This window comes from Cebus imitator, unplaced genomic scaffold (genome assembly GCF_001604975.1).
Source record: "Cebus imitator isolate Cc_AM_T3 unplaced genomic scaffold, Cebus_imitator-1.0 Scaffold215, whole genome shotgun sequence".
NCBI lineage: Eukaryota > Metazoa > Chordata > Mammalia > Primates > Cebidae > Cebus > Cebus imitator.
This window is the reverse complement of record NW_016107530.1, coordinates 2,425,728-2,440,168: the sequence shown is the minus strand read 5'-3', so window position 1 is coordinate 2,440,168 and position 14,441 is coordinate 2,425,728. Positions and strand designations below refer to the sequence as shown.

General features: G+C 51.2%; 1 protein-coding gene across 33 annotated transcripts in view; it reads left to right on the top strand.

The window, feature by feature from the left end:
• The window catches only part of COL13A1 (collagen type XIII alpha 1 chain), a 158,256-nt gene that overhangs the window by 11,856 nt on the left and 131,959 nt on the right, over nucleotides 1–14,441 (top strand). For all 33 annotated transcript variants that reach the window (XM_037745861.1, XM_017548913.2, XM_017548912.2 and 30 more), the window contains exon 2: nucleotides 8,532–8,601. In XM_037745861.1, the coding sequence (XP_037601789.1) occupies nucleotides 8,532–8,601 (70 nt within the window). The remainder of the gene's footprint in view (nucleotides 1–8,531; nucleotides 8,602–14,441) is intronic.

Sequence of the window (14,441 nt, the reverse complement as noted above, 5' to 3'; positions counted from 1 at the left end):
TGTGCCCTGGGGCATGTGGCTATATGTGGGTCTGTCCCTTTAACAAACCCCTTCTGTGGAGCCAGCCCTCTCCTGCGGTCCCTGAGCTGTAGCCCGTGGAGCCAGCAATAAGCAGCCAGGACCTGCCTCTGTACCTCCTCACGGGAATGTCCTCTGTCCCTCATGTCCATTTCTCCTGATTCTTTCAAAGCCTACCTCCTCCTGGGACCACAAGGGTGAGTCCTAGAGGGCAAATCTAAAAGTAAGCAATTCGGTTTGAGTGTGGATTAAGACATCTGACCTGGGTCCCTGACATCTGAGGGTCAGCTCAGTCTGTAGCGTGGCAGCCAGCCCAGCAGCAGTTATGCTGCAGGATGATCAAAAGGGCTCTAGCAGACGGGATCAAGCCCCCGCCCTGTGCCAGGCATTGGGATCCAGAGTGCTGGCACAGGTGCGGAGCTTTGCCTGCTGTGGTCATTTCAGCGGGCACTTCCTTTTCCTTCAACTCCTAGTTCTCAGGGTCAAAAGGCAGTTCGACCCTCACTCTTCCGTCCCTTTTTCCGGAAGAAGGGCTCTGAGTTTCCCAGGGGGAGGAAGGACGTGGCAAGTGCACGAAACTCGACCACTTGTTGCAGCGGTGCATGCCACGGGGCCACGGCAGCAGGGGCCAGGCCAGCCTCGTTACAGCAGGTGGGAGGAGGCAGGCCTGGCACCACCTCAAGAGAGAAGTGAGTTTCACCTGACCACCAAGCAGAAAAAGCTGGCAAAACAGGTGCTCACCCTCCTCACATCTGGATACCTCTGTTTGTTTTCTGGCCTCATCTTATTTCATCCTACCAGCTGTCTTGTGTAGTCTAGCAGAAACTTAGATTATCCCCATGATGGATGAGAAAATCAAGGTCCAGAAGGATTATAGAGCTTGCTTAATACACAGTTAGTGTGAGAGTTGGGACTAGACCCCAAGGCCCCCGCACTCCCGATTGTAGTCAAGCTGATATGGTACAGTTTCAACACTGCCAAGCTCTGCCTACAGTGGGTGCTTCATTGGAGTTTGGGGTCCATCTGTGCCAACCCAAAAGAGGGTCCCACTCCAGCCTCCAAGGGCAGATGCATTCTAATGGAAGGCATGCACTAATAATATCAAAATCAATTATTAAATGCTATTTTCCACCTAAAGTGCTTAGCACTGTGGCTGGTATATGATGTCCAATGTGCATAGCTGTTACAATTATTAACTGTTGTTTAATAATTCAACCCAAAATGGATAAATGCTCCATGGTTTCCCAGGCACTTTCCTCTGCATATCTCGTTCAGTCTCCACGTCGGCACTCGGGGCTGGTAGCAGGTAGTGGATCATATCCGTATTTTGTAGATTCCCCCTGAAGGGAGGTGCCACACTCATGGCCACGGCTGCAGAGCTCACCTGGCCTCTCCCTCTGGGCTGTGTCTATGCCACAGCTTGGACCCACCCCACATATTACAGAGGTCCAGGCTGAGCTGGGGCCCTTTAAGAGCCCTGAGGCTGAGACACAGGGAGGGAGTGGCCCCTAAACCCAAGGCCAGGCTGGAGCCACATTCTCTGGGGGGAGTGAGTAGCTGCCTGGCATTTTCCCTTTGATACTGATACGGGCATTTTAATAGCTGCGACTGATCAGGCGGGTGATGTTTCAGCTCTGGCCACATAGGGCATTCCAGGAGGCCCTGGATGCCAGCAGGGGCAAAGCAGGAAGTCTTCTCTGCCCATGGTAGCTGGGGGTCCACCTTAGGGCCTCATCGTGGGGACTTCTCACCATGGGTCTCAAAGTCAGATGTCAAAGTGGACAGGCTGGTGGCCTAAGCAGATGAAGCTGGCTTTGGAGAGAGTGCCTTGGTGGCCTAGATGGCATGTACTCACCCGAAAGGGGCAACCACCATGCAGCACCACCTGACTGCACATACCCAGTGTTGCCAGGTCTCCCATCGTGCAAGAGAGAGCAGAGATCGGAACTGGATGTGAAATCTCCTGATATGTGAGCAACCAGTATTTACTGAGCACTTACTAGGTGTCAGGCCCTGTTTAAGGCACAGTGAATAAAACAGAACAGAACAAAGTATCCAGGTCCTTGTTAAACTTACATTCTAGTGGTACAGAGAAACAATACGTAAGATAAATAAGCAAAAGAAAGAAAAAAATCCTAAGGAGGAAACAAAATAAGGGTGTGGTGAGGGAGGAGGTCTATTTGGGGGAGGGAGTGCAGGAGACGAGGATGGCCTAGGAGCATGCAAGGTACGTAGCTGGGAAGAGAACACCTAGGCAGGGAGCCCAGTGGTGTAAGGCCCTGGGGTAGAAGAAAGCCCAGCATGTGTGAGAGCTTCAGAGGCCTGTGTGATCACCCTGGCTGCTGTGTGGAGAATGGTCTGCAGGGGCGAAGGCAAAAATTGGGCATTCATTAGAAAGTTATCACAGCAATGAGGCCAGAGATGATGAGGCTTGGACCAGGAGGTAGTGGTGGAGGTGGTGAGAAGGGGCCCGATCTCGGATATGTCCGGCAGGTAAAGAACAGCGTTTGCTGATGGAGTGGGTGTAGGGTGAGAGAAACAGACATCAGTGATAATGGTGAGGTTTTGAGCAATTGGCGGGATGGGGAAGTTGATGGTAGGGGCAGGTCCAGGGAGGAGATGGGAAAGTCTGTCAGAAGCTCAGTTTTGCCTAATTCCGAGATGCCTATGAATGGCCATGTCAAGCCAGCAGCCAGATAGATACATCTGGAGTTTTGGAGGAAGGTCTAGGTTGGAGGGCATCATCTGCATAGATGGCTTGAAAGCCATCAGACCCGATGAGGTACCCTAGAGAGCCAGTGTTTACAGAAAGAGTGAGACCCTGGATGTGGACCCCGTGACCTCCAACATTTAGACATCAAGTAGATAAGAAGGAACCAGCATGAGACTGAGAGGGCACAGCCCGGGTGACAGAAGGGAAATGGGGAGAGTGCGGGAAGCGCTACAAGGAGGAGGAGGAGTGAGCGAAGGCTGCAGCCCGGCTGAGAGAGGCATGAGGACTGTCCACCAGGTGTGGCAGCCTGGAGGTCATGGACAACCTGCAGGAGAGCCCTTGGGGGACGGTAGGGACGAGAGCCAGGTAGGAGTGGTCCAGGAGAGACATGGGAGGCAGCAAAGGTTGTTATCCAGGAGTTTTCCGAGGGAAAGAGCTAACCAGAGTCAAGAGAGGATTATTCATTTCTTTTCCTTTTTTGTGCTGGGAAGAACAACTGCATATCTGCATAATGATTCGTGAGGGTGGGCTAACTACAGCTAAATCCAGCTTGCAGCCTGTTTTTGAAAAAATATTTTTTTATGGGAGCACAGCCACGCTGATTTGTTTCCAAACTGGCTGCTTTTGCCTATGATGGAAGAGTTGAGTAGGTGTGGCAGAGATCATGTGGCTCATACAGCCTCAAATATTTACATTTGCCGGCCCTTGATGTAAATAATCCAATCTAGAGGAGGGGATTGATGAGGCAGGAAGGCAGGGGACTTGCTGGTGACAGGAGGCGTTGGCCCTAGTGGGAGCGCAGATGGGGAGCTCAGGAGGAGAGAAGGGTGCTGGCAGACACAGATGCAGATGGATGGCATTGGGATGGTGGCTGCCTCTGGAAGTCCTCTTCTGCCTGCTCTTCTTCTCAAGGTCATTAGTTGACAATGAAGTTGGAGGAGGGGGCGTTGGCGGTTTGAGGAGAGGAAGTGTGAAAACTCCCAGGACAGTGCAATGGCGAAGGGTCGAGGAAGCCGCAGAATGATTGCTGGGTTTCCATGTGAGATCAGGATCGTGCATTTAAAGTAAGATCAGTCAGCGGGTTGTGTGTTCCTCCCGCTTCACCCCGCTTCCTGTGTGCAGGGGTGGGGTAGGAGGAGACGCTGAATCTAGCCGGGCTTGTGGCTTAGTGAAGGGGGAGGGTGTCAAGGCAGTGGAGGGTGCAGACGGGGTGGTGATAACCACTGCCACAGAATTCGAGCTGGGCATGGAGGGAAGTGGCACATGGCAGTGACGGACAGTAAAAAGCTGGTAGGACCCGCAGGTTGAAGGTCCTCTGGGCTTCGAGAGTCCCTGGGGCTGGGGTGTTAGGTCCTTGGGAAATGGAGGTCTGTGGGCAGAGTGTTGAAACCTCGACTGTGGACAGATTGCGGTGATGTAGAGATTTAATACTAGGAAATAAACTCTGGGCAGGCCAAGAAAACATACCTACATCTTGAACTTAGCCGGTTTTCTAGCTGTGTCTGTGGTGGCTTTGCCTGTTCCGATGTCTCCATTTCCTCCAGTTGAGGCTCCTCATCATCATTCTGGGTCCACCTTTCTCACCTGCCGTCTCTCCCAGACTCCAGAGCTGCCTGTGCCCGCCCCACTGGGCTCTGCAAACTTGTCACCTTCCCACAACCTGCTCTTGCCACTGTTATGTCCCAGGGGTGGCATCTTAGCTGCCCAAGGCAGATCCTGGCTTCCACCAACACACAAAGTCCATCCTGTGCCCAGTTCCTGCTTCCTCCCACATCTCTTCATTGGGTGATGACCGTGACATCCTCTGGCCCAGAGGTCTCACTGGTCTATACTTAACGGGCTGCTGGAGTGACCTTTATACCACCCAAATTTGACGACATGACCTCCTTGCTTAAAACCTTTGAATGGTTCCTCCGTGCCAGACTCCTTACCTGGGCACACAAGGCCTGGTTGCTAGGCAGGGTTCTCCAGAGAAACAGAAGGAATAGACTGTATATAGATGCAGAGAAAGTGAGTTATCAGGAGAGATCGGCTCGTGTGATTATGGAGACAGAGAAGTCCCACAGTCTGCAAGAAAGAGGCCCAGGAAAGCCAGTGGTGTAGTTTCACCTAAACCTGAAGGCCTGAGAGCCAGGAGTGCCAGTGGCGTAAATTCCAGTCCAAGCCTGAGGGGCCAAGAACCAGCTGTGGTGCAGGGAGAGTCCATGTTCAAGGGCAGGAGAAGATGAACGGTCCAGCTCCAGCAGAGAGAGCAGCATCCCCCTTCCTCTACCTTGTTCTACTCAGGCCTTCAGCAGATCAGGTAATGCCTACCCACATTGGTGAGGATGATCTTCTTTCTTGAGTCTGCTGCTTCCAGTGCTAATCCACATACTTAGAAAGAATGTTTTCTCAGCTATCTGGGCATCCTTAGCCCAGGCAAGTTAACAGATTAAAATTAACCCTCACAGCCCCCACTTCCCACTCAATACCCAGGCCCTGCAAAGTCTACAGTCACCTGGCTACCTCTGAACATGCTTCTCCCATACTAGGCTTGGCTGTTTGTTGATGGACTGTGTCTCATCCTCTATTTTGCACAGTCTCACAATTAGTAGAAACTCAGCAAATACAGGATCGATTGAAGAAAAGCATTGAGCTTGAGGTTGGAGGACATGGAATTTAAGCCCTCTATGGCTTACTCAAGGCAATTCCCTTTCCCTTTCTGGGTCTCAGTTTCCTGGATTGTACAATGGGGCTGACTTCTGGCCTGCCTGTTGCACAGGGCAGTGATGGGGGTCAGGTGAAGGCTCAGGAAATGTGAAAGTCATGTCCAGGTCTGTCTTAGGTTGGCCCAAGGGAATAGTCTCCAAGGTGGAGGGCTATGAGTAGATGACTTATTGGCGTCAACATAGGAGGGGGGAGTGAGGGAAGAAGGGTTGGGCAGAGAAGGGGCTGAGCTGTGATGCAGTCATGACAGAGGCCCCAGCTGGTCCCTTAGGAGCTCCATAGCTGGGGCGGCCCTAGAGTCAGTCCAAGTTGAGGCAGAGGGGCAGGTGTGTGTTCCTCCCCTCTGTCAGTAATTGAATATGGGTTACCTTTCGGGGACGGTGTGACCCTGATCAAGGCAGCATCCTTAAACTGAGAGCAGCTCCCAGAAAGAGTCTCAGCCATAAGCAGCCAACACTCCCAACAGCTAAACCACTGGTCTAATCCTGGGAGCCTGGGCAGCCCACCACAGCACCCACAAGCTGTGGAGCTTTATGGCTGTCAGCAAACCCTAGAACCAGTAGCAGGGATCTGTGTTACACATTCAAAGTCTCTGCTCCTGCCTTAATGACCTGCCTTCCTGCCCTACACATTCCTGCCCCCTGTCCTCGCTCACATCACTCCAGCCACACTCCGCCCCTTGCTGTTCCTCAGATGCTCCATGCACAACCTGTCGCTGGGCCTTAGCCTCTGCCATTCCCTCTGCCTGGAACGCACTTCCTCCAGATACCACATGACTCATTTTCTTACCTTCCTCTGAGTCTCTGCTCAAATATTTACTCAAAGTGGGACTTTCCGTGACCCCTGGTTAAAAAACCACCTTCCATCACTCTCTGTCCCCTTGCCCTGTTTTATTTTTCTCCCAGTATGTATTACTGTCTGTTACATATTTTTTTGTTTTTCTGTTGATTTTCTCTTCCACAAGAAGTTATGCCTCTCTGGGGGTGCGTCCCATGGGGATGGATCGGGGGCCCCACCCACTCATGCCACAAGCTCTGTCTCCAGCCCAATGCTGTGATGGCAGCTTGCTCCGTGCTGCTGCTGAGTGGTTACAACCTTTAGCTAAAATGGTGCCGACTCCACTGGTCTTGGCTTGTCAGTCATTGACTGGCTTTGTCCTTCAGCAGACCTGTGTCACGCGTGTTCTGGGTGCCAGGACCCCAGGTGATTGGTGGGGAGGGAGGTGGAGGCAGATTCGTGCAGTCCCTTACAGGAAAGCAGCATTCGTGAGCCAGGCTCAGAGCTGGGCACCAGACTTTGTCCTGGGGGCTCATTTGTTTGTCCAGCAGACACCCTGTGCCCGCCTGTAACTGGACCTCAACACCCATCCACCTAATGGTTACTCAGCCTCCCCTTTCTAAGTGAGGGTCTCTGCTTTGGGGTGTTTCCCCTTTTCTGATCTGCCTTGACCCCGGCCCCCTTCTGCTCTCAGAGCCCCCGCCCCGCCCGGCATTGTGTTCGCTCCCAGGCATTTGCACTCGCCTTTCTCCAGCAGGCAGAGCGGGCATTGTGCCAGGAGGCCTGAGTTCCCACCTCAGTTCCACCACATCCCAGCTGTGTGATCCTCAGCAAATCACTCCACTTGCTCTGAATCCTTGTGAAGCTTCCTGACTTTCCCTCCCCTCCCCCAAACCAGAGGTGATAGCACCCTTATGACACCTCCCACATTATTTTCTTCACCTCTCTTGTGGCCCACCCTGAATGGCAAAATTGCACAGTAGTAAGGAAGGAGATAGCGCTGGCTGTCATCCTAATTGGTCAGCCTTGTCAGAGTGGGGACTACAGTACATCTGGTGCAGTCAGTCCTGGCCAGCCAGACCACAGGCTTCATATGGCCAGGTCTTTCTGTTAGTTTTTCAAGAGAAATTACACATGCAGATTTGCCCATGAAGCCATCCACTTCAAAATATTAGCAACAAATTCGGTAATAATAATAATTTAAAGATCACTGTGGGAACCAAATAAAATACATTGAAAGGCCTATTTGGCCTTGGGGCTCCCAGCTTCTAGTGGCTGCATGAGCATCACAGAGTGTGGGCTTGAGTCCCAGCGCTGTTCCTTACTTCAGCCTTGACCTTGGCCAGGTGCAGTCTCCTCTCTGTACTTTAAGTCCCTCGCCTGTGAAATGAATGTGGTAATAGCTAACATTTGTTGAGTACTTCCTGGGTATCAGGTGCCATTCCTTCTATGCATTATCTCACGGTAATCCAATGGAGTGAGGACTGTTACTAGCCCAGGGTGTGGGAACTGTGTGTTAGCCCAGGCAGTCTGCTCTAGAGGCCTCCCTGTTAACGGCTAGTCTGGCCAACTTTGTTGCCAGGATCAAGTAAGAGTCCTTACATAAGACCCTTGTCACATTGCCCTGTGCAGCATAAGCCTGCAGAGTTGGCAAGCAGGGGCATCCTGCACGCATGGTCCTTATGCGTGCTCTTCTCCACTTGCCACCATGAACGCGACAATTCCTTGAGGGCCAGGGTGTTCTACCTCTCTGACGCTCCCACCTCTCTGGCGCCTTCCAGACGGGCTCAGTGATTTGAAGAGAAATGAGGAAGAGAATTGGTGGAGAAGTGCAGAGAGCCTTGCCAGCCCCTACTCCTGCACCCCTGCCCCACCTACAAATACTGGCTTTTTAAGGGACACCAAAGAACAGAAGCCACTGTCCCTGCCCAGGGGTCCATCAGGAGCCCAGTCCAAGGCAGAAAACAGTTAGCAGAGAGCTGAGAAAAGCATGTCATTGTGCACATGAGTGTGAGGGGCAGGAAGATGCACCTGGTTTATAGGGTCCTGTGGTTGGCCTTAATTGCTTTAAGAGTGCTCCAAAGACATCAAACACTGTGATTACCAGGATGGGCCTTCTTCTCTGCTTCTTATTACCCAGATGCCTGGTGGCCAGTGGAAGGCCATTAACCGCCTGTCTTTGATCCAGGAGGAGTTCTGCCAGCACCCCCTATGTGGCCCCTTCCCCCTCTTCCTGCCCTTGTCAACCCACAGCCACTCTCCAGGGCTTGGTGTCTACAAGCTCCTGGTGACTCCTCTTGTCTGTCTCCTTGTACAGAAATGGAAGCTCCACTCAAGGAGGCGCCGGGAGGCCCCAAAGACATCTCCAGGATGTAACTGCCCACCAGGTAAGGAGCTGCAAACTTTGTTGCAAGGATCAAGTAAGAGTCCTTACGTAAGAACCTTGTCACATTGCCCTGTGCAGCATAAGCCTGCAGAGTTGACTAGGGTCAACTAGTCTCTTACTAGGGGCTTGGTAAGAGTGTGGGTGTTCCTAGAACTGAGACTAGAGGTGCTTCCTGGTGGCCACGCTCTAGCCACACCTCACTCAAGCCATCACTTTTCATTTGAAAGATGTGGATGACAGTATCTGTGGTTGTTTTCCATCTACTCATTGATTGGCCTGCCTGCCCCACATCCATCAGTCCATCCACCAATCATTTGTTCATAGAGTCTTTTATGGGCCTGATACTCTTTGAACCAGGTTGTGGTGAAGTCAGATAAGATGATGGTCATGGCTGTTTTGAAAGTTATCTAGTGCTATGCAGTGTCAAAGGAACCATCGGCCCCCGCACAAGGGGAGGTACCTTGCTTGCTGTGTTCATCATTGTGTCCCCAGCTTCCCAGGTATACAAAAATGTTTGTTACCCAAATGATTGACCCCCTTCTTTTCTTTTCTTTTTTTCTTTCTTTCTTTTCTTTTTTTTTTTTTTTTTTTTTTTTTTTTTTTTTTTTTTTTTTTTTTTTTTTTTTTTTAGACAGATTTTACTGTTGTTGCCCAGGCTGGAGTGCAATGGGGTGATGTCAGCTCACTGCAACCTCTGCCTCCTGGGTTCAAGTGATTCTCCTGCCTCAGCCGCCTGAGTAGCTGGAATTAAAGGCGTGTGCCACCAAACCCGGCTAATTTTGTATTTTTAGTAGAGACAGTTTCTTCATGTTGGTCAGGCTGGTCTTGAACTCCCGACCTCAGGTGATCTGCCCACCTCAGTCTCCCAAAGTGCTGGGATTATAGGCATGAGCCACTGCGCCTGCCCAAGACCTTATTTTCTAGAGCTAGCTGGATTTGGGTGATGTGTGTTCACTATACAGCCTCTAGGCTACCTGCGTACACACACACGCTTACATGCAAGGAATGAAGGCCAAAGGTTTCAAGGTGATGCTGTGTAATACAGTGAACTGGTCTAATCTAGAACAGAAATCTGCTTTGCCACTTACTAGCTGTGTACGGGTGGACCCCTGACCTGCCTATTCTAGCACCTTCTTCTGTATCCTAGGGCCTGCTGCTCAACTGTGTCTATTCATCTGTGTAACAGCTATGTACTGAGGACCTGCTGGGCACCATGAAGTGTGTTGGGTTCAAGTGCATTGTCCGCTGTGAATGCAAATGATTAAGTTACTGCTTATGAGACGTTTTCTAGGTGCCTGTTATTGTTCAGCCATGAGAATGACAGATGAGAAGGTTTCAGTGTTTTCCTGAGGAACTAGAATGGGCTGTACCTCTTTAGGGGTGGGGACGGAAGGTCTAAAAAAGGGTTGGAGGAGACAGGGCAGCACAGTTAAGTAATGGCAGAGTGTTTTGCTCTTCTACGGGCCTCTGCCAGCTCAGCATGTGGCCTCCTCGATACCCATGGTGGCAGGTGGCACTGGCAGGGTGCTCACTGGGCTCTCTGGCAGGCCCTCCTCTGGCCCCAGAAGCTGAGGGGCCCAAGTAACACTTACCCAGGTCCCCAAGCCAGGGAAGAGAGGCCGACAGATGTTAAGCATATGGGAAATGAGGGACTGCATTTGCGGGAGAGTGAATGGGCTGGGGTGGGAGTCTCAGTTCTGGGATGCTGCCGGGGGAGACAGTGAGACCGTGAAAAGATTCAGCTGGACCTGGTGAGAAGAGGGTCGTCTGGGTTAATTAAAAGGGTGTCCAGAAGTCCTGGGAAGCTCCCTCCCTCTCTCTGGGCCCAGAAGATTGGGCCTTGGGGTCTGGGAAAGCTTTCGGGAGAAGAATGCCAAGATTAATGAGATGGGTGGAGGTGAGGGTTGGGTGATGAGGCCCGGGCAGAGAGATGGTTTGCATCGGGGTTTGTGGGGCAGCCCGTGTTTCCGATGACCATATCTGCCGCTCTTATAACTCTTGAGCAATGACAACCAATTTTTGTTCAGCATATAGAATGCCAGTTAAGGGCAGGATATTTGGAGCCACAGAAGGTGTAGGTTCGAATTCCATCTCCAACATGGACCAGACTTATGAACTTCAGAGAGTTTTTTAACCTCCTTATGCCTCAGCTACCTTGTCTGTAAGACAGGGACAATAGATGCCTTGCAGGTCTCTGGTAGAGATTCCATGAGATAATCTAGAAACTGCTTAGCACCGTCTGATTCCTAGTAAGCACGATTATTACTGTTTTCTTAACTGCCTCTCGCACTTCAAAGATGCACAGAAACCCTTATCAAATGTCATGTTCTAGTGTTGGGGGCACATTTGTGGCCAGGCAGAGCCTTGCCTTTCTCCCTTCTCTTCCTTATTGGGGAAGGCACATCAGCTATCTGGTAGCTTTCAAGTGTTCTATCCACCATGAGAGTAGGTGGCTGTCAATAGGTTTCAATATTGTGCTTCAGAAAGTCTGGCTCAGGTAGTCCCTGGGAGGCTGGGAGTCAGGGAGGTATGTGGCAGGAGGGGAAAGGACTTGGAAGAGGGCTTCCTTTCTCCTTGCCTGCTGAGAGTCTGTGTGGAACCCAGGGGTTCTGGGCAGTGAAGAGAAGACCATGAAGTAGCTCAGAGGGTCGGGGGAGGAGGAAACACCATGAGGAGAAGAAAGGACCTGACACTGTTCCTCTGTGGGGAGGGGACAGCGGCAGGGACTGAGTTGGCCAGGCATGGAGGGAGAGTGAGCCGGGGCTCCTCAGAGGGATACCCCTGCATGTTGAGAATTTTTCGGAAGGCTCTTTGGCCCAAAGCATAGTTCAGAGCCAGTGGACAACAGCTGAAGAATTTAAAGAGAAGGTCCCAAACTCAGACAAAATCAGAGGGAACTAAGATGCTCTCCCAGCCTTTTGGAACTGAGGCAGAGAAGGACTGGAATGGCTACATGGAAGCATCTCACGTCATGAAATTACTGCAAATTACATCTCCTAGGATGAGTTGGGTGCTGCTGGGTCCCCCGGCCTCTCTCTGACTCAGCTGAGGCTTCTCATGCCTGGGTACAGTGACATCCTCAACACCAAACCCAACCTATTTTAAATAATAGCAGTTACTGCCACTGTGCCCTAATTGAGCACCTACTATGTGCCAGGCACAGGATTGAGCACTTCATGTGCATCGGTATCCTCCCTCAAAATATTAAAAATAGGTAGAAGGGAGTTCAGTTCTAACACTCTGGAATATTTGAACATCCTTAGATTTGCAAAGAGAACATCACTCTCATTCTTGTCCTTACATCATGCATTTCCGATTATTTCCTGAGGATCGGAATTTATAAACCACTTTAAGGCTCCTGATCCTTGCAGGTGGACTCACACGATTGTCAAGTGCTACACACAAATTCAAAGCTTGATTCACTCTTGTCTTGCCAGCCCCTAATACTGTACCCCATACATAGTAGATGCTCTGTGAATATTCAGTAAAAGCATCAGTAGTCATTGCTGATGACTGGCTTCTTCCTTGTGTTCTCCCTCTGCCGTCTGATTGGTTTCAGACACCTTATCCCCCACCCCACCCCAGATCTTGCCTGATCCTGAATTCACTGCTATTGGGACAAAACAAATAAACACATTCTTCCTCCCTGCTGTGGTCGCTGAGATGGAAGCCTAGATCCTCAAACCCATGCCTGCCCTCTGCGGCCAGCTAGACTGAGTCCTGCGGTGGGTGTGTTCTTCCTGTGGCAGTCTTGGGCCCCTGGGCGGCACCCAAAAGGCTTGGGACGCATAATCATGGGCAGAAAATCTGCCTCTTTCCCTTTCTATCTGACCTTGCCAGCATCCTCCTGGGATCCTCCCTGTCCCAAAATAGCCATCTACTGGCTAAGATCTGGCTGCATCCTGCTTCTGGGCTGCATGCGCTGTTTGCCAAGGGAGCAATGGGCTTGGAGGCTTGAGAAGGATGCCAAAGGTCAACCCTCAATTAGGAGGGTCATGGCTGCCAGAAGTTCAGAGGAATAGGTGTGGGCCATTTGCAAAGCATATGGCCTGGTGGGATGGGAGAAGAGCCTTGGGAACAGATATACATACCGTGAGACTTCCTAGGCCACGTGAGAAAAATACAAAGACTAGGGAAACTTTCCCATTCTCGGTCCCTTTTCTCATTAACAAATGGGGAGCAGGACATTATAGGTTCTAGCCAGCAAGGAAGCAGCTACTTCAGGCCTGCTATGCTGGGGCTGGGTGGGGCTGCCCTGTGTCAAGTCCAGGGAGGGGCAGGCAGTGTGAAGGATGACACATTTTTGCACCCAGAGGGAAGAATGGCCAGCTCAGCTGCTGGAGGAAATCACTTCACTGTCTGAGCCTCATCTCCAAGGGAAAGGGTAGGCCAGAGTCATGCCCTGATTGCCAGGCCAAAGGGCTTGGACTGTAGCAGTGGCATGGGGGTGATGTGGTCAGGCTTGCGCACTAGCGCCATGACTGTACTGCAGAGAGGATGGATGAAAATGGAGAAGTCACCTTCAGCCAGTCTAATGCGAGAGGGTCCCCCGCCCGCCCTCTCTCTGACTCAGCTGAGGCTTCTCATGCCTTGGTATGGTAACCTCAACACCAAACCCAACCTATTTTAAATAATAGCAGTTACTGCCACTGTGTCCTAATTGAGCACCCACTGTGTGCCAGGCATGGGACTGAGCACTTCATGTGCATGGGTAACCTCAAAATACTAAAAATAAGTAGATGGGAATTCAGTTCTAATTCTCTGGAATGTTTGAATACCCTCAGATTCCTAGCCGTCTTCTGGGTCAGTGAGTGGTGAGGGGGTGCATGTGAAGTACCCAGGAGCCAAAGAAGCTGGGGGCTCTGGGAAAACTTCACGAAGGAGTGGCCCTGGAGTTTGTTCCTAAGGAACAAAGAAGCAGGTAGGAAGGCATATCGTTAGGGTGTCATAGACTCCATAGGGTGTCCACATAGACACCATAAAAAGAGACCTCCCAAATACAAGGACTTAGACAAGGTGGAAGTTGAGGTGGAGGTCTCCCTTCCCTGGCAGGCCAAGGCTAGGAGCTGGCTCTGCTGTCTTCACCTCTGGCAGATGCTTCGGTTCTCGCCACCCCCTGACCAGCATGCAAGGGAAAGGGGACAAGTGGAGTATATGCTCAAACCCTCAAGAGCAAAAATTGAAAAAGGAGACAGATCACTTCTGCTCACATCCCATTGGCCAGAACTTAGTCACGTGGTTGCCCCCAGGTTGAAGGAAGGCCAGGCAATATTTCTTGTGGGTGGCAATATGCCCAGATAGAACTTTATTACGATGGCAGGTGGGAGAACAGATATCGAAGAACAACTAGCAGACTGCACAGAGCACATTTCAAGCTGGCTGAGGGACTGTCATGTACAAAGGCTCTGAAGAGTGAGAAAAAGGCAGTAAGTCTGGGGATGGCAGGCAGTCGAAGGAATCTGGAGCACAGAGCAGTAGAAATGAGAGTGGGAGGAGATGTCAAGACTGCAAAGGGCCAGGCTGAGGCTGCCCGGCTCTCTCTGACTAGTGGAAGGCAAATGATTTTGTCCAGAGGGTGATTGATTGGTAATGACTGCCTGGAGGGCTGTGCTGAGTCAGCTTCTGAGGCTGTATACAGGTTCAGCAGAAAATATGGTAATCACCTATTGATGTCTGCTGTGGATGCAGGAGTGGTAGGGAGCAATGCCTCTGCCCTGGCTGTGCTGTCTTCACAGGAGATGATGTGGTATCAGAGAAGGTCTGGGGAGCAGGGATGTGACCTGATCCAATCTGTATTCTAGAACAATAACTATCAGTGATATGGAGGCTGGTCTGGAGGGG